Source organism: Citrus sinensis, chromosome 9 (genome assembly GCF_022201045.2).
Source record: "Citrus sinensis cultivar Valencia sweet orange chromosome 9, DVS_A1.0, whole genome shotgun sequence".
NCBI classification, from domain to species: domain Eukaryota; kingdom Viridiplantae; phylum Streptophyta; class Magnoliopsida; order Sapindales; family Rutaceae; genus Citrus; species Citrus sinensis.
In genome coordinates, this window is record NC_068564.1 from 27,120,469 (window position 1) to 27,140,858 (window position 20,390).

Consider the following 20,390-nt stretch of genomic DNA (forward strand, 5'->3'; position numbering starts at 1 on the left):
CTTTATTAAGGGTTGTGTGGCAGTTGAAACCAAAGATGCGCCAGGGTCTATTACAATTTATAGATGGGTTCATGATAAATAATATTCTCAAGTAATAGTTACTGGCACTTATATACCCTGCCACATCGATAATCAAATAGATAATTGCATATTTGCAAAATCAAAAAATTTGGAACATTCAATTCACATTGCACTTTTCATAATTAAAGCTTTAGGCTCCGGTTAGTATTGTGGTGTCGAGGCTTAAATGCAACTACTAATGTGATAAAATAACTCTAATTATGATGTAAAAGTTCATAGTCAAGAGATAAAGTCGGAAAAATCGAAGCTTGAAGTCCACTTTACTAATGGAAAGCCATAGTGGGGCTGGAACCATTAGGAGTTCGTGATGTTAAAGTCCTGATGCTAAATCTCACTTGATCAACTGGACTTGGTCAACTCTATTATGATAATATCCTCTGATATATAGTTGGCTTATTTCACTATAATAATGCAGACCGCCAGGGGATAGAGGGACCTTTACCGGTTAACGACATTGAAGACTTAATGCTTTTCGTGTGTACAATCCGAACGCAGGACATTATAAATAGCTAGCAATGTAATAACATTCTCATAAACAACATTCTCATAAACATTTCATTCTCTTATAATTTCTATTCAGATGTACAGCAATGAAACCACACATGAGTATGTTACTATTTTTGCTGCCCTTGTTTTCCTTGAGTTATTTGTCATAACTACCGAGATATCGCCATTTGCTTCTGCACTGGCACCTCTGACACGGGTTGCATAGAAAGTGAGAGAGAAGCTCCTTTAAAGGTGAAGCAAGATTTCAAAGATCCTGCAAATCGCCTCGCCTCATGGAAATATTGATGATGGAGAATTTTGTAAATGGCTGATGTTGTTTGTAACAACTTCACAGGCCGTGTCATTGAGCTCAAACTTGGAAATCATTTCACTTATATCGGATCTGTTGCTGAATTACATGCTAATTACAGGAAGTCAAAACTGGTCGGTAAGGTAAGTCCCTCTTTGGTTGATTTCAAGCATTTGATTCACGGAATCCAGATTCCCATATATATTGCTTCTCTTGAGAACCTAAGATACTTAAATCTCTCGAGTCAGATTTGGCGGATGGTTCCACACTAACTTGGAAATCTCTCTTACTTCCAATATCTTGACCTCAGCAATGTTGTTGGCAGCCTCAGTTTACCTTATTGAGAACCTTTCTCATGCAAAAAAAAATAATAATAGAAAAGCCCGGTCAGGCCAGCCCATCTGAGAACCGGCCTTAAGCATGCGGGCTTAGGCCCTTCCGTCTATGTGGGAGCCTAGATGTAGGTCTAAACTTTGCAGGACCCTCTTGTACTGGGTTTAAGCAATGAAGTCTAGGCTTAGTCCTAGCCCACTTATTATTATCTTTTAAAATTTAAAATTAAATTAATATATTAATATCTTAAAAAATAAAAAATGAAGTAAAAAGTCTTAGTCTTTGTGTATTATTTGTGAACTGTGGTTTATTATGAACTTATGATGTTAGTATTTGCTAGTGCGCTTGTTGAATTGTGTTGTTTTGGTACTGTTTTTTTATTACGAATAGTGTTCTAGTGAGCACATGAAATTACATATTATTTGCAAACTTCATCTTTCTAGGGAGGTTATGTCCTTTTTTTTTCAAAAAAAATGTTGGAAGATTAAAAAAATTAAAAAGATATTAAAAATCGCAACCCATCTAATATTGGACAGGCCTATAGCGAGGATGGCCTGGCCAAGCACTGCCCATCCATTTGTCAATCGTATTGGTTTCCCTCAGGGTATTTTTTGGCACACCACATTACACGTGATTGCATTACTATTAATGCATTGTAATATCATGTTTGTTAAATTTTTCTATTCACATCATATAATACGGGTTTAGGTAATACAACATTGTTCACATTAATTTTTTTAAATTTTTTTAATTAAAATAATAAAAAATAAAAAAATGTAATATAAATAAAACTAAGAACGGAAATATGTTGCTATACCAGCAATAGTTCGAATGCTGTCGTTCATCAGTGGACGCTGCCATAACATCGTTTTTGCACTAAAATTTAATACAATTAGAATCATTATTATCGATGCTATGTAATGATGTCATTATTACCAGTAAAAAAGCTTTGTTTGCCATAAATTAAAAAATTTTAGAACTGAGACTTTGACTATAGATTGACAGCAAATGAAAATATCTTTGTTGGGAATAGTTGCATTATTATGTAGCCCTGACAATAAAGATTCTAATAGTACCAAATTCAGTTTAAATGATACTAAAGTACGATGGCCAGCCATGGCTTGTGGTGGCCGGTAGTGAAAATTTTATATTTTAATTACAAAAATTTAAATTATTAGTTGAATATAAATAATACCAAAATATAAATGAATCTTGAATTATTAATTTAATAAAAATTTTAAAATATAAATTTTAAAATGTCTAGATCTTTCTTCTGGCAGATTGTGTGGTTCTATCCCTTCATCTTTAGGGAACCTTTATTAATTTTAAAATATAACTTGTTACAAAAATTTAAATTATTAGTTGAATATAAATAATACCAAAATATAAATGAATCTTGAATTATTAATTTAATAAAAATTTTAAAATAAAAATTTTAAAATGTCTAGATCTTTCTTCTGGCAGATTGTGTGGTTCTATCCCTTCATCTTTAGGGAACCTTTATTCTTTTACAAGTTTTGATACTTTCTGATAACAGCACATTGAATGGCTCTATTCCTAAGTCTCTAGGGAACCTTTCATCTATGATTGATCCATATATTTCTATAAACAGTTGGATGGTTCAATTGTCCCATTCAGTGTTATGGCAACTGTGAGCAACTCTACATAAACGCTAGATAGTAGGTACAATGGCATCTCTGTTTCTTGAGGATGCATCAATTGCAATCAAAGGGGTGACAACTGAATAAAAAAAACCTTTTTCATTTTCAAAGGAAAGATGAAAACACTCCTAATTAACGCAGAGAAAAATTGAAGCAAATTGACTTTTGTCTTCTTTTTCATTAACTGTGCAACTCGTGATTTCTGAGTCAAAAGTGTTATAACACAAAAAGCACGCACAATTAACAGATGGGCCACTGATTTCTTCATCTTGGAAGATAATTTTTTCAGCGAGATCGACAAAAACAAAGTTAAAAGATCAGAAAACGAGTGCCCCTAACAAATGCAATTCAAGCCGCGGAATTTTTGTTGGGCTTATCGAATCATCAAACGAATAGCAAAAACATTTCAACATCAGTTGTCACGTGGAGAGGAACCTTTTCTCGCTTTCACTCCTTTTTTTTTTTTTTTCACGCGTGAGAAATTTCGGTTTCATCATAAATAGTTAAAGATTAATGATACAATCACAAACTTTTGTATAAATTTATTTTATATAAACTGACGTAGCATTAATTTATTAGTTGAATGAAAATATAAAATAATAAAAATAAATCATGTGGATCAAGTGATATTTAATTCAATTAATCTTATCATACCACATCAATTTATACAAAATAAATTTATACAAAAATTTATGAATATATCATTACTCATACTTAAAATCACTCACGAGTGTCAACTTGGCTTTGCAATTCGTGACTTTTGAGCCGGGCTAACTTAACTTATAACCCATAAGGCACGCTGAAACACTATTCAAGGGGCCACTAATTTCTTCTTCTTGAAAGATAATACAAAAAATATGAGAGAGAGAGAGGATGGGACCGTGCAATTAAATTTAAATTTCAAGTGGGCAGTCCCACTCCTACCATCACTATCTCTTATGCCAGTCAAATTTAAATATGAAAATAGGAAAATCTCACCATGTCTCTATGATAATGTTATGGGCTGTTTCACTTAAGTTTTAATTCTCATGACCTCTTTTAATAGATAAGTCTTGGGTGTCAAAATTTTCAAACTTTTAACTTCTATAATTTTTTAATCAAGTAAATGTTTATTTAGTTTTTTTATTTTAATTTAAGTTCTCATTTAATTCTTATATTTTAAAAAGTATTTTAATATACTTTTATTATTAAATATGTTACATTATTATCCTTACTTTTTTTTACTTTTATAATAATACCCTAACAATAATATTCTTAATATTAATTAATTTTTCTAAAAGCAATAATAGAAAATTAACTAATTATTTATTACCAAATTAACCAATAAATATCATTCTAAAAGAACTAATATTTTTTGTCCTTTAACATAAATCTTACTAATAACTATTTATAAATATATTAATATCAGCCAACTTAAGTAATATTTAATATTATCTCAATAATCTTACTAATAATTGTATATAAAAAATTAATTTACCAAATTAATCCTAAAACTTAAATAATAACATAAAAATTTACATTAATTTTTATTTTTTTAAGGCTAATTTGATGAATTAAATTTTTTCTTTTCATTAATATCTCCAAGATTATTATTGTAAGGTATTATTATAAAAAACAATTAAAGATTGGAACCTAATACAATTAACAATAAGAGTGTTTGAGGTATTTTTTAAAATATATAAATTAAATAAACTCTTAAATTAAAATAGAAGAACTAAACTCATATTTGCAATTTTTTTATTATCAAATAACAAGGTAATGTTAAAAACCTATTAACAGCTTTTTCATTAAATCCGATGGCTGAATCACAAAAGGAGAAAGTTTTGATTGGATCCAAATAAGAAGAGAGGAAAATATCTGGCGATTCTGAGTGGACCTGAAGGAGCGACTTAACGCTACACGTTCAACTAAAATTACATTACACCTCTGACAAATTTATGAGTAGTCTTTCACTTTCCCATTTTCTTTTTGCTGCTTCTTAGAAATTTCGGTTTCAATAGAAATTTCTGTTTGACTCCATTATCAATTAGTCATTGCCCGATTATCTTCTCTTTCATTGACTTTGTTCTTCATTACTTATGAGTCGGGCTAAGGACTGACAAAAAGTTTGTAACTTAACTTATCTCCCATAATGCACGCATAAATGTTAATTAATGGGCCACTAGTTTTTTTAAGACTTCTTCTTCCTGAAAAGAGAATTTTTGCAGCGAGGATAAAGAAAAACCAATTCAAGTTAAAGATCATAAATGAGTGTCCCTCACGAATACAATTCAAGCTAATACTTCGATGAATGTGACGTCACTGATTTGTAAAGTTTCCAGGACTATTAAATTACCTCAATATAAAAAAAAAAAGAATATCATCAATTTTTTACAAAAATTTTTCTCACATATTAAATCAATACCAAAATTTGGTGAAAACTACATCTTATCACCTAAAGTTTACGCTTTTATTACTTTACTACCATTCTATTAAAAATAAATTAATATTTAATATAATATGAGTTAAAATTTGATTTTGCTCTTGGATTGTAAAAGACGATTTCATCATTTAGAAGGAAAGAAATAACAAATCCGACTGTTGCATTGGCCCTAGTTTTATTGGTTGTCACTGATGGGGTCTTCTCTTAAAGTTAATGAAAAGATGAGCTTTGCCCAAATTGATGGATGGAACAAATTTGGGGCTTTGCCTGCTATCACAGTAAGAGTAGCGAAACCTCCATGGCTTCCCCATTCGGTGTTTAGCTAAGTATGTTACATGAACTGGTTTATTTCACAATTGAAAATGGTGCGCTTTTCCTTCAACTTAGAAATTTCTTAAAAGCCCTTATGACATCAAGTTTTAAATTACATAAACAAAATAGTAGTAAAGTGATAACAGCGTAAACATTAGGTGGTAAAATATATTTTTCATCAAATTTTAATACTGACTTAACATATAAGAAAATCTTCGATGGAAAAATGATAATATCCTCTTAAAAATATAATTGCAATTATCAGACCCGACTAATCTCAACAATTTATCCAAAAATTTTAGTTTTCAAAGAATGTGGAATTTATGATAGAATGGGTACTTTTTAAAACTTTTAAAATAATTGATATAGATTAAAACGATCATTTCCTGACCTAAACTTTTTCCAAGTAAAATTCATGTGGCAATTGGTGATTAAAAAATTAAAAAATTAAAATAGTTGAATCATACTCATATATTATTACTAAAAAACACGACACGAGTTTTAAACTTGGAAATGCTCACATTATGAGAGAAATGAGAATCCTAATATAATTGATATATTGAGAAGAAAATTATTGAATAATCTTTTGAATAAGTAGAATTGTTTTACAATGACTCTATCACAATCACATTTAAAAATAAAGTTATTCTTTGAACCTCACATCACTATTCCTACATGACGCAAGATTATAATTCAGTAATTTAAGATTTAGCCTCCGTTTGGGATTGTTTTTGGGAGGGTTAAAAGTGATTTTAAAAATCTAAAAGCTAATTTTGGTGTTTGGTAAAAAAAAATCAAAATCACTTTTGCCAGAATCAGCTCCTCCTACAGCCGATTTTGAAAAGCTGGGAAGGAGTAACTTTTAGATTCTGATTTTGAGAATCAATTTTATCCTTTAATATAATTCCATAAACATCCTTACAATTATTACTTAAACCCGAAATTATCCTTATTTAAATTGGAAATAAAATCAATATTTTAATAAATTTTTATTATAATTAACGCACACCTTTTGTTTACCCTATTTCTTCATATTTTGTGTTCTATCAAAACTTCTCTAGTGCAACAAAGCAAGATCCAGTACGTGTTCCATCACCATATTCAATAACAGTAAGTGATTCATCACCCTTTTCATGCATATTCAATGTAATTTTTATTATAATATTTGTTGTTTGTCTTATTTGGGTTTGTTTATATATAAACAATTCTATGCCTATGCAATTTTTATTATAATATTCATTGTTTGTCATAAGGGAAATTCCTTCAACTATCAAGACGCTTTGTTTTTTTCATAAGAATAGTTTGTGTAACTAAAGATACAGGGCACAAAGCTATAGAAAGTGCTACGTTTATGTTGCTTGGCAAGAAGTTAATATGCTAATTCCACATTTTTATAAAAAAAAAAAATTGTTTGATTCAACGAGATATTGCACGTGTACATTTTTATATGTATAAGTAAATTTCATCCTACATTATGTACATTTTAGTCATTTATTTTCTTACAGCAGTTTAACAATAAGATTTACCAAACACCCATAACTGCTTTCAAAATTCACAGTACTTTTGAAAATAAAATTTACCAAACACTTAACTGATTCTCTTCACAGCTGATTATTTCTACAGCAAAGTTAACAGCAATTATTTTAAAAGCTGCAGCATTACCAAACTGGCCCTTAATCAAAGTAATAATCTCTTCTTGCGTCGGTTATAAATTCTAAAATTTAATTATATCCTTTGACCATAATTGCTCCAACTCAAGAGAAGAACATTTCTAATAGAATTACGAAATTCATTACTAGAAATTTTTATAAAAGTTATGAGATTGGAAGTTAGATCATAGCAATAAATCCCTACCCAATACAAATATGATTATAAAGGAAAACAAATATATTGGGGCTAATTATATTTAAAAAAGAAAAAAATAACTTTTTCAGTCGTAGACAACTTTCTCACAACAACCATGAAATAATTATTATTTACACGTATTCTTATATTGATAACTATTGACATCATCTCACAACAGTCATGAATTAAAAGCGCAACCTTTCAATCTCATTCTCAATCGTATTGCAAATAAATTACTCTGTATGTATGAATTAACTGTTGAATTTATTTCGATAATTTTCGCAAATAAAAGTAGTATAAACATTATTATTATTATTATTTAGAAAACGAGCTTTCTTTCTTTTGCTCTTGCATTTGCTCTGTATTTAATCGCCGTTCAATCTCAATCTCTTGCAAGTTTATTATTATTATGAAATTCTGTAGGATTGCATGCACTTGACGCCTTTGTAAATTTTTTTTTTCGGAGAAAATTTTAAAAATTTAGTTTTTTCATCATCCCTAATAAAAGCGAAATGAAAATAGTGCTAATTGTAACCCGTAAAGCACGCATAATTAACAGGCCACTAATTTCTCCTTCTTAAAAGAGAATTATATATTGCTGAAAGAGAATTTCCATATTAGCCAATCATAGGTGATAAAAATTTTCAATTTCCACATGAGATATTCATAATTTGGAGGGGGAAATAAAAGTTATGAGGTTAGAAGTGTGATCATATGGAATAAATTAATAGGATGATTATAAAGAAAAACAAAACTTACTACAATCATTAATTACGATCTAGTGTTCCTGAGTGTGGACCTGAAGGACTGGCTTGACGCAACGGGTTCACATAAAATTATTGCTCCTTTCAACAAGTTATGAATGTAGTCTTTTCACTCCTCTATTTTCTTTCTTGCTGCTTCTTCGAAATTTCGGTTTCATTATATATACATGGAAGCAGCTATGAGTGTTCTTGCATTATCAGTCCAATTAATCACCCACTAACAATCTAAATATTCTAGTCTCATGGAAAGAATTCCTTCTCCCCGGATGATGATCAGATTTCTCTTACTCCATTGCTTGATTCTTTCCTTCATGATTGCATCATCCAACACTACAAGTATTACCACAGACCAACAAGCCCTTCTAGTCTCATGGAAAGAATTCCTTCTCCCCGAATAATGATCAGATTTCTCTTACTCCATTGCTTGATTCTTTCCTTCATGATTGCATCAGCCAACACTACAAGTATTACCACAGACCAACAAGCCCTTCTTGCCCTTAAAGGCCATGTAACTGATGATCTAGCCAAGAAATTGGCTAGAAATTGGGACACAAGTAGCTTTGTCTGTAATTGGACCGGCATCACTTGCGATGTCCGTTCTCAGAGAGTCACAGCCTTGAATATATCTGGGTTAAATCTCACAGGCACTATCCCTTCTGAACTTGGGGATCTTTCTTCTCTTCAAACACTTGATCTCAGTTTTCACTGGTTTTCGGGTTCCATTCCCGCCTCCATCTACAACATGTCTTCTTTACTTTCTATTAATTTTACAAACAACACACTATTTGCCGAACTCCCACCAATTTTTTTTTTTTAGTTGTCTTTCTAGGGTCCAAAATCAGATAAAGAATTAGAAAGATGGAACAATATCTATAATCTTGCAACACTTCAAGTCGCAGGGAAGTCGTCTTTGTTGGGAGAACATGTGTCTCCCGGTTCGAGTGGGGACTTCTAATATGGGTTGTGGTACGAGCTTAAAGGTGCCTCCCACAGTTGGGGCCCTCCCCAGGATACCTTGCCCTCCCCAGGATACCTTGTGGTTAAGACAAAAAAAAAAGGCAATCAAGTTGAGACGTTTCTTCTGGCATGAAAAAAAAAGTGTTTCGATTTTCAAAAGGAAAGTCTAAGCCAGATTAAATCCTAGCCTTAGAAGTTAGACCGTGTTTGGTCCTGCTTATCTCGTCAATTGACAAAAACTTTATTTATTTATTTTTCATAAAATTTTTTTATCTCTTTTCAGGCAAAAAAAAATTTTTATTTCATTTTTTTCTTCTTGATCGCCGGTTAATAAGTTAAAATAGTTTACGCATATGTTACTCTTGGATTTAAGGAGAAATTCCAGAGGCGTTGAGGAATCTTGCAGAATTAGAGGAGTTATGGCTAAAAATAATTTCTTAACTGGAACCATTCCTTCATCAATCTTCAATCTTTCTTCTCTATCGAATTTGGATTTGTCATATAATAACTTAAAAGGTAGGCTTTGCTAATAATATGCATTTGTGACATCAACATAAAATATTTGGCATGAAATCACAACTTATCTTTATATAATTGGAGATGCCATCGCTAACAAATGATTTCTTAACAGGCATCATTCCTTCTCAACTTGGGAATCCATCTTCGCTTCAAAAACTTTTTCTTAACTATAACCAGCTTTCCGGTCTGATCCCTTCCTTCATCTTATGTAAGTCTTCTTCCCTCGATAATATTCGTTTTGAATATAAGATATTATTTGGTGAACTCGCAGGTGAACTCCCGGCAAATATTTGCAACAACCTTCCTTTTCTGGAAATCCTCCTTCTCGATGAAAACAACTTTGGAAGAAGAATCCCATCGACTTTATCAAGGTGCAAACATCTGCAAACATTGTCTTTGTCGGTCAATGGCTTCTCGGGAGCCATACCAAAAGAAATCGGAAATTTGACCAAGCTTAAGAGTTTATATCTTAGCCAAAACAGTCTCCAAGGTATGTATGGTTTATATTTATGTCATTTTTTTAGTTATCACTCCGAGTATTTTACCTGGACCACTGTGCGCTCGTTCCTAGAATAGCAGGTGTTTGTTAGCTTGAAAATCAATTTTGTTTAAGCATTTTAATTGGAAACCTTATAATAAATGTTGACAGTAACTTTAAATAAGCAGAGAATTATAACAGATAAAGGGATTTGGATCCTCTCATATTCTAATCTTTCTTAATTTTTGTACAAGATCATGACACATGTTGATTATGCCTTTATGAGGCAATGATTTAAATTATTTTAGACTTTCCTTATTAAAATTAAAACACATCGTTTTATTGCCTATTTAAAAGTCCAAGACTAACAGCTCTAAGATTAACGAACGTCTAACAAGCGTAAAACTTCTATTTCGTTCACTTTGTTAGCTTTTCTCTTTCGCTCTTCTATTGCATTTTCTTCTATTTTGTGATCACTCAACAAATTTTGATAATCTATTAAGCAGATTAAATGTTTTTCATTTCTTTCTTGTTTTGTTCTTTTTTTTTTTAATTGTCTTTCTAGGGTCCAAAATCAGATAGAGAATTAGAAATTGCAAATAGAAATTGTGTTCAATTGATATTGGCTACTTCATCTGTCAATTGCTACTGAAGAGTACCAACGACAGTAATGCATCCAATTTTAATCTAATTCCGTGACGTAAATTCGTAAAAGAATTAAGAATTAATTGTCAATGTTTCTTCTTTGCTCATGTTTATACAAAAAGTTTATAAGTTAGTGATACAATAAGTAGCAGAGAAGAAGTCAGAAACAAGCAATACTTTGTGATAAAGGCGGTCAAGTTGAGAAGTTTATTTAGGCATGAAAAAAAAGTGTTTCGATTTTGAAAAGGAAAGTCTAAACCAGATTAAATCCTAGCCTTAGACTGTGTTTGGTCCTGCTTATCTCGTCAATTGACAAAAACTTTATTTATTTATTTTCATAAATTGTTTTTTTATCTCTTTTCAGGCAAATTTTTTTTTTTATTTCATTTTCTTTTCTTCTTGATCGCCGGTTAATAAGTTAAAATAGTTTACGCATATGTTACTCTTGGATTTTAGGAGAAATTCTGGAGGAGCTGGGGAATCTTGCAGAATTAGAGGAGTTATGGTTACAAAATAATTTCTTAACTGGAACCATTCCTTCATCAATCTTCAATCTTTCTTCTCTATCGAATTTGGATCTGTCATATAATAACTTAAAAGGTAGGCTTTGCTAATAATATGCATTTGTGACATCAGCATAAAATATTTGGCATGAAATCACAGCTTATCTTTATATAATTGGAGATGCCATCGCTAACAAATGATTTCTTAACAGGCATCATTTCTTCTCAACTTGGGAATCCATCGTCGCTTCAAAAACTTTTTCTTAGCTATAACCAGCTCTCCGGTTCGATCCCTTCCTTCATCTTATGTAAGTCTTCTTTCCTAGATAATATTCGTTTTGAATATAAGTTATTATTTGGTGAACTCCCAGGTGAACTCCCGGCAAATATTTGCAAGAACCTTCCTTTTCTGGAAATCCTCCTTCTGGACGAAAACAACTTTGGAAGCAAAATCCCATCGACTTTATCAAGGTGCAAACATCTACAAACATTGGCTTTGTCGGTCAATGGCTTCTCGGGAGCCATACCAAAAGAAATCTGCAATTTGACCAAACTTAAGAGTTTATATCTTGGCTAAAACAGACTCCAAGGTATGTATGGTTTATATTTATGTCTTTTTTTATTTATTGATCATGTCATTTATACCTCTGAGGCTATAATTGAAATTATTTTAGACTTTCTTTATTAAAATTAAAACACATTGTTTCATTGCCTAATTAAAAATCTAAGACTAATGGCTCTAAGGTTAACGAATGTCAAACAAGCGTAAACCTTCTATTTATGTTTCTCTTTTCTATTGCATTTTCTTCTATTTCGTGTCACTCAACAAATTTTGATAATCTATCAAGCAGATTAGATGTTTTTCTTTTCTTTCTTGTTTGTTCTCTCTCTCTTTTTTAATTGTCTTTTTAGGGTCTAAAATCAAAGCGGAGAATTAGAAAGATGGAGCAATATTTATATGTGTGTAAAGTTAAATTAATTTCAGACGATTGCAAATAGAAATTGTGTTCAATTGATATTGTCTACTTCAACTGTCAATTGTTATTGCACAATACCAATGACAATAACTTATCCAATTTTAATCTAATTCCGTGACATAAATTCGTAAAAGAATTAAGAATTAATTGGCAATGTTTCTTCTTTGCTCATGTTTATACCAAAAGTTTAAAAGTTAGTGACATAATAAGTAATAGAAAAGAAGAACTCAGAAACAAGCAACAGTTTGTCATAATGTCAGTTAAGTTCCATGTTTGGTACAGCTTATCTTGTCATTTTACAAAATTTTTATTTTTTTCATAAATTATTTTTTATCTTACTTTAGGCAAAAACATTTTTTTGTTTCTTTTTTTCTTCTTGAGTCCCAGTTAATAAGTTAAAATAGTTAACGCATATGTTACTCATGATTTTTAGGAGAAATCCCAGAGGAGCTGGGGAATCTTGCAGAATTAGAGAAGTTAGTGCTAGAATACAATTTCTTAACTGGAACCATTCCTTCATCAATCTTCAATCTTTCTTCTCTATCGGGTTTGGATTTGTCAGATAATAACTTGACAGGTGACTTCCCTAACGACATGCATATGTGAAATCTTCCTCTTCTTCGTAATTTTACATCTCCCCTTATAAATTCTCTTATGGGGACATGTCATTTCCACTATTTAACATTATCTTATTATTTGATAGAGATCTATGAGATTATGCAAAATTTTGTAAATTACGTTACAATAGAAAGTCTATTAATAAACAATTTCTTAAACGACCACCATTCCTTACGTTGGACATCTATTTCAGCTGTAACGGCTTGATCTTAGGGATAACCAATTCTCTGGTTCTTTCCCCTCTTTCAAATTCAAAATGCCTTCTTTATAAGTTCTTGATTTCAGTGTCAATAGACTATCTGCTGAACTCCCTGCAAATTTTTACAATAATATTCCTTTTTTGGAAGAACTTTATTTGTCCAAAAATATGTTTTATGGCGATATGCCCTCCGATCTAGCAAATTGCAGCTATTTTCGAATCTTAATTTTGGGGTTCAATGATTTCTCTGGAGCCATACCAAAGGAAATTGGTAACATGACCAAGCTTGAAAATTTAGATCTTTAGTTTAACAGACTCCAAGGTGCGTCTTATTATAGTTTATGTTATATCCACTCATGCAATATTTTACCTTAATCAATGATGCGCAATCTTATAAGTTACAATATCTTGAAGGTTAGTGTGATATTTTACCTTAATTTAGTGTTTGAGCATTTCTACTGAATAAATTGAGAACCGGTCCTCGATGGTATTTCAGCTGATAAATATGAAAAATAGGCTAAAAAAGTTATTTTACCGAAATAATAGTTAAAAATAGAGAAGTACAGTACATATTATTATTATGCCTATCATTAATATTAGCATTCCCCGACTTAGCCTTTTACTTTTCGCCAAGTCATTTTCTCAAGGCTCATCGCCTGGGCGACAAGTCATTTTCTCAAGGCTCATCGCTTGGGCGAAGATATCCACGCCCACATTCTCGTTCGTTGCATAGAATCCGTTTCCAGCCCGAACATTATATTAATAACAAAACAAACAAAGCAAATTAGGGTAATTTTTAAAAACCTCCCCTGAGGTTTGGGCTTGTTGCAAGTAGATGGTAAGAATTTATTTATTTGTAAAAAATCCCTTACCGTCAGTTAACTTTAACATTGACCGTTAGTTGACTGTGCAAAGACAATATTACCCTTAACAACAGTTTATAGACGGAAATAACTAAAAAAAAAAATTAAAATTGTTGGCTACTTTACCCTCTTTAAATTATTGATATTTTCTTAAAGTTCCTACAAAAAAGATAAAATTAAAAACTTGAAAATGAAATAGTTATAATCTTTACCTATGATATTGTAAATCTTTGGAATTGACAAGGATAAAATTGTCAAAAAATAGGGTTTGTGCTTTTCGCACCAACAATTTTAATTTTTTTTTAGTTATTTCCGTATACAAACTGTTGTTAAGGGTAATATTGTCTTTGCACAGTCAACTAACGGTCAATGTTAAAGTTAACTGACGGTAAGGGGTTTTTTACAAATAAACAAATTCTCGCCATCTACTTGCAACAAGCCCAAACCTAAGGGGAGGTTTTTAAAAATTACCCAAGCAAATTATAACAAGTTAACAATAAAAGCAAACTGATAAACTCTCACAGACATTTCGTCTCACATTTCATGCGCAAAAGTTGTATTAAACTATTTTAACCACAATTTTTTTTTTCACCAATACAAATCTAATACTCAAAGAAATAACACACTCATACTATTACAATATTCAATTTGACGAAAAACAACCATTTTTTTTTTATCTTTCCACCAATACAAACATATTACTAAAAGGCATGTAGTTCGTTAATATTATAAGAAAATTTGGAGTGCGATCATTTTTAAAATTGGAAAGTAGAAAGTGATCAGATATGTAAATTTTCCAATTAAAGTGCGGCTGCTGAGAATTTGGATTGGATAATTTTCAAAATAGAAGAGGGACAAACTATTTCCAAGCTCATTGGAATCTGTTGCACGCATTTATTTGCAAAGCCAATAAAATATTTACAACACCCATTAGCGCATTATTATCTCTTATTTTTTGAAATTATTCTAATTTTCCTGCTACGGTATACGAATTATCGAAGCAGATAAATTGAAAAATTGAAGCTACATATATGAATAATTTTCTCTTTAATTAGTTGACTTAAATAAGAGTTCACACAGTTAATACATTTCCTGCAGGAATTTGAAGACTTCACACAGTTGCCCGCCAAGTAATGGTAAGGTAATTTTCTGCTGCAATTTGAAACCATATCTATACTTTTCCAAATCAATTAATATTCTAAATTGGACTGAACATATATCATAGTAATACCGAGGCTGTTTGCTTTGTTTTATTTATTTATTTTTCTGTTTGAATTCTGAATTTGATTCATTTTCAGGCTTTTTGATTAATTTTAAAAAACTTATATCTGAAAAGGAAAAAAAGTTATTCTGATAATAATAATTTTTTCTTCTTCTTTTTTGTCTTTTTGGGGAAAAGATATCATAACCATTTAAACTAAGGCAAAAACATAATATGTTTATACAAATTTCATTTTTTAATATGTATGGCGACTACTTGACTTCCAACGCACCGGAATTACCCATTATTGATTGAGAGCGATAGCGCTGGACTTGGAAAAGTCTTCCGTCCACGGCGGGACCCACAGAAGTTAGAAACGTTGAAGACTTAATGATCGCAAGTAATGAGCTTGGAAATTTCTTGCAGAAAAGTGAGATCAGATATGGCTAATCAAGGGACATTTAATTATTAATTAAAATTTATAAATAGCAAGCGATATTGATAACATTCTCAGACACAATTAATCCTTCTCTAAATATAATTTCTATTCACATTTTCACAGCAATGAAACCTAACACGAGTGCTTTTGTTGCCCTTGCTTTGCTTGAGTTATTTGCTATAGCCACCATGATCAACATTAGCCTCTGCAATGGTACCTCTTGCATAGAGAGTGAGAGAGAAGCGCTTTTAAAGTTGAAGCATGATCTCAGAGATCCTTCAAATCGCCTTGCCTCTTGGATTGTTGATAATGGAGATTGCTGTAAATGGGGCGGTGTCTTTTGTAGCAACTTCACTGGCCATGTCCTTGAGCTCAACCTCCAAAATCCTTTCAGTCCTGATGAAAATGAAGCTTACCAGAGGTCGAAGCTGATTGGTAAGATAAATCCCTCTTTGCTTGAATTAAAGCATTTGGTTCACCTGGACTTGAGTGGTAATGATTTTCAGGGAATTCAAATTCCAAAGTATCTTGCTTCTCTTGTGAACCTAAGATACCTCAATCTTTCTGAAGCAAATTTCACAGGAATGATTCCTCACCAACTTGGAAATCTCTCAAATCTGCAATATCTTGATCTTACAGGGTATTGGTTTGAGTTGCACGTTGACAGTTTTTCATGGTTATCCGGTCTTTCATTGCTAGAGCACCTCTACATGAGTTTTGTGAACCTCAGTAAAGCCTCTGATTGGTTACTGTCAATAAACTCACTCTCTTCTTTAAAAGAATTGAAGTTATCCTACTGCCGAGTCTATCACCTTCCTCCGTTATCCTCTGCTAATTTTTCCTCCCTTAATGCCCTTGATCTTTCCGGAAACTATTTTAATGACACTTACATTCCTAGCTGGGTTTTTGGTCTAAGTCATTTAGTCTTTCTTGATTTAGGCTCTAATAAATTTGCTGGTCAAATCCCCAGTGGACTAGGAAACTTGACCTCTCTTGGACATCTTGATTTATCTTTAAATCAATTCAATTCAACAAAACCCGGCTGGTTGTCTAAGCTTAATGGGCTTAAGTATCTTTCTCTTCGTGGTAATAGTTTTCAAGGTACGATTTCATCAATTGGACTAGAAAACTTGACTTCTATCAAAACACTCGACATTGCTTTCAATGAACAACTTGGAGGGAAAATTCCAAATTCATTTGCAAAATTTTGTAAGCTGAGAGTAATTGATGTCTCATATGTCAACTTGAGTCAAGATATCTCACAAGTCTTAGATATTTTCTCTGCATGTGTTGCTGATGCACTAGAGTCACTGTTTTTACGAAGAAGCCAATTTTATGGTCACTTGACAAATCAACTAGGGCGATTTAAAACTCTCCGAGCTCTTGATCTTTCCAATAACACGGTGAACGGTCCTATTCCGTTATCTTTGGGGCAAATCGCAAATTTGGAATATCTAGATTTGTCCAACAACAAGTTGAATGGAACTGTTTCTGAAATCCACTTTCTCAATTTAACAAAACTGCTTGTGTTTCGTGCTCATGGAAACTCGCTAGTCTTCAAAATCAATCCTAATTGGGTTCCTCCATTTCAACTCGCATTTTTGGAGTTGAGATCATGTCATTTAGGGCCTCGATTTCCTTTGTGGCTTCAATCACAAAAGAAATTATATTATTTGGATATATCCAGCACAAGAATCTCAGCCAAAATTCCTCGTGGGTTTTGGAATTCTATTTTCCAGTATGATTATTTAAATGTCTCTGGTAACCAAATCTATGGTGGGGTTCCAAAGTTTGACAGTCCATCAGTGCCTCTTATTACCACACCATCCTTGTTGGGTTCAATATTCGATCTTTCCAATAATGCTTTATCGGGATCCATTTTCCATCTCATATGTCAGGGGGAGAATTTCTCAAAGAACATTGAATTTCTCAAACTCTCCAAAAATCATTTTTCCGAAGACATCCCTGATTGTTGGATGAATTGGCCGAGGTTGCGTATGTTGAACTTAGGCAACAACAACTTCACCGGTAGCCTTCCGATGTCTATTGGAGCTTTAAATTCTCTTATGTCTTTGAACCTCCGAAATAATAGATTGTCTGGAATAATACCAACGTCGTTTAGAAATTTATCAATTTTGAAAGCACTTGACATGGGTGAAAATGAACTTGTCGGCAATATTCCTACATGGATAGGAGAAACATTTTCCAGATTGATGATTCTCAATCTTCGATCAAACAAGTTTCACGGAGATTTCCCCATTCAACTTTGTCGTCTAGGTTCTCTACAAATTTTAGATGTGGCTTATAACAGTCTCTCAGGGACCATACCAAGATGCATCAACAACTTCTCTGCTATGGCGACAACGGACTCATCTGATCCGAACAGCGGTATATTCTATGCCTCATCGGGGGACAACGAAATTGTTGAGGATGCATTGCTTGTGACGAAAGGGTTTTTGGTTGAATATAATTCCATTCTTAATTTGGTGAGAAGCATTGACATTTCCAAGAATAATTTCTCTGGAGAAATACCTGTAGAAGTGACGAACCTTCAAGGATTGCAATCATTGAATTTGTCGCACAACTTATTTACCGGAAGAATTCCTGATAATATTGGTGTTATGAGATCAATTGAATCCCTCGATTTCTCAGCGAACCAACTTTCAGGTCAGATTCCTCAAAGTATGTCAAACTTGTCATTTCTGAATTACCTGAACCTATCCAACAATAACTTGAATGGAGAAATTCCTTCAAGCACTCAATTGCAAAGCTTTGGTGCATCGTCTTTTGCCGGCAATGACCTATGCGGAGCTCCACTTTCAAATTGCACTGAGAAGAATATTTTGATACCTGAAGATGAAAATGGAAGTGGAAACGAAGATGATGATGAAGATGGAGTGGACTGGTTGTTGTATATAAGCATGGCACTTGGATTTGTGGTGGGATTTTGGTGTTTCATTGGCCCTTTACTTATCAAAAGAAGATGGAGGTACAAGTACTGTCATTTCTTGGATCGCCTTTGGGATGGCTGCTTTGTAAGAAAATGCTACCAGATCTTTCATGTTTGCACGTGTGTTTTCTATGTACTTAATCAATAAATGATGCATTACAATAAAATAAGGAAACTTTTTCTTGTGATTGAAGAGGGAATTTAAACAGATGCCAGATTTCTTTCAAAAGGCAAAAGTAGGAGTTTGTCTTACAGCTGAAGGTAATAATACCAATCACCATGTCTGCAAAGAATCATTTAAAGGTTTCTTCTAAATTGTGTAGAATAGTTGACAAAATTATTCAAAGACACGCCAATAAGAAAATTTTCAACAGTTAGTCAATATATAACTAAACTAGATTCAAAGTAAAAGCACTCAATCTTGCATCAAACAAAACATTCCAATAAATGCATGATTTTATAACAAATTTCATAATACTAATATCTGAATGAATCTTTAGATTTGTTACAACTCACAACATTCCATCACAACATTTATCAATGAAATCAATAACAATGTTATTGGTTCTTTGAGAAGTCAATGAACTCTGGCTCAAAGAGAAAAGAGTCAACTGGTAAAATGAATTACTTTTGGTACATGGTTGCTATGTCATCTATATTCGTGAAATTAACATCATGACATGGCCGTATTGGCTCAACAGCCTCCTGAAGATTCACATAAAATTATTTTCAGTTGAAAGCATAAATTTTATGAAAAAATGCTAAGTAAGAAAAAACGTAAGAGAATTTTATTGGCAAAAATGACATTTATTTTCTTTCTTCATTTGGAATTCATCAATAGCATAGATAGAGTCACCTTCTGTCCAATTACTCCAATTTGGCATACCTCACAGCGTAAGGTGAAGTTGGCAGTGTCACTATATCTCCTTTTCCTAAGGAATAGTAAAAAAATCAAAACTCGATAATGTATAAAAGTAAACATCAATATTCTATAATGAAAGAAAATAATTCATCACAGGATAACAAGTAAAGACAAATAAATTGCCTCCAAATCAATAACAAGTAACTCAATTTTCTGGAAATTCGGTTAACCGCAACTTGATCTTTGAAAATGCAGTAACTGATATGCATGTACATGCACATATGTTGGAAGAAAAAACATGACAAAGGCGGGGATTTGGTAACCTCAATTAAATTTCCTCATAACATAGCTAATATCTCGACGTGATTCTCACCATGCACTAATGACCAAATGAATCTGAATGATAAAATTGGTCAATTAAACAGCAGGTAAAAAATAGTCCATTATCATTTCAAAAGTCCTAATTTCCAGCCTGTAAATAGCTGGAAAACAATTGTGTGTTTGAGCATGGTACCTTTCTTATTTGAGTACGAAAATATCAAACATTTATCACAGGAAACAATACATCTATGAACGAGACTACTACCCTTGTTGCTCTTTAACAAGTTTCAAAAGCTAGCTCTTCTGCTGGCCCAATGGTCCTGTCCTTCCGTACGGGAACTGAACTCTGATCAAACTCCACTGGAGCACCCTCAAATGCAGATATCTGCAGATACAACATAAAGAAATCAAGCACTCATAAGTTGAATAGAAACTCAAGACAGCACAAGAATTAGGAGGAGCACTGATAGAGGGGAAAAAACTTGTGAAAACATGAACCGGTGTAAAAGATTAATTAGCATCACTCAATAGGAAAAGGATAAAGCAAGCTCAGGGAACTTTTTCTTAAAAGCAAGTTCTAAAACTTTTTTTGCATGTGCAGCCTTGAGGCATGGGATTTTTAAAATCTTCTGATTTAACAACCA

General features: G+C 32.3%; 2 protein-coding genes and 1 pseudogene across 11 annotated transcripts in view; 1 reads left to right on the plus strand and 2 right to left on the minus strand.

Moving 5' to 3' along the window:
* Positions 1-20,390, minus strand: part of LOC102622255 (uncharacterized) — a 32,243-nt pseudogene that overhangs the window by 7,150 nt on the left and 4,703 nt on the right.
* The window catches only part of LOC102610474 (reactive Intermediate Deaminase A, chloroplastic), a 65,939-nt gene that overhangs the window by 5,556 nt on the left and 39,993 nt on the right, over positions 1-20,390 (minus strand). The window lies entirely within an intron of this gene.
* The window catches only part of LOC102612354 (LRR receptor-like serine/threonine-protein kinase RGI2), a 37,829-nt gene continuing 26,469 nt past the window's right edge, over positions 9,031-20,390 (plus strand). For 3 of the 9 annotated variants that reach the window (XM_052433182.1, XM_052433181.1, XM_052433184.1), the window contains exons 1-5: positions 9,031-9,687; positions 9,803-9,874; positions 9,962-10,180; positions 11,270-11,413; positions 11,529-11,600. In XM_052433182.1, the coding sequence (XP_052289142.1) occupies positions 9,525-9,687; positions 9,803-9,874; positions 9,962-10,180; positions 11,270-11,413; positions 11,529-11,600 (670 nt within the window). In that variant the 5' untranslated portion in view covers positions 9,031-9,524. Of the gene's footprint in view, positions 9,688-9,802; positions 9,875-9,961; positions 10,181-11,269; positions 11,414-11,528; positions 11,601-11,687; positions 11,907-12,726; positions 12,871-20,390 lie in introns of those variants that run through there. The other 6 variants (XM_052433183.1, XM_052433180.1, XM_052433176.1 and 3 more) reach the window with 6 other exon arrangements.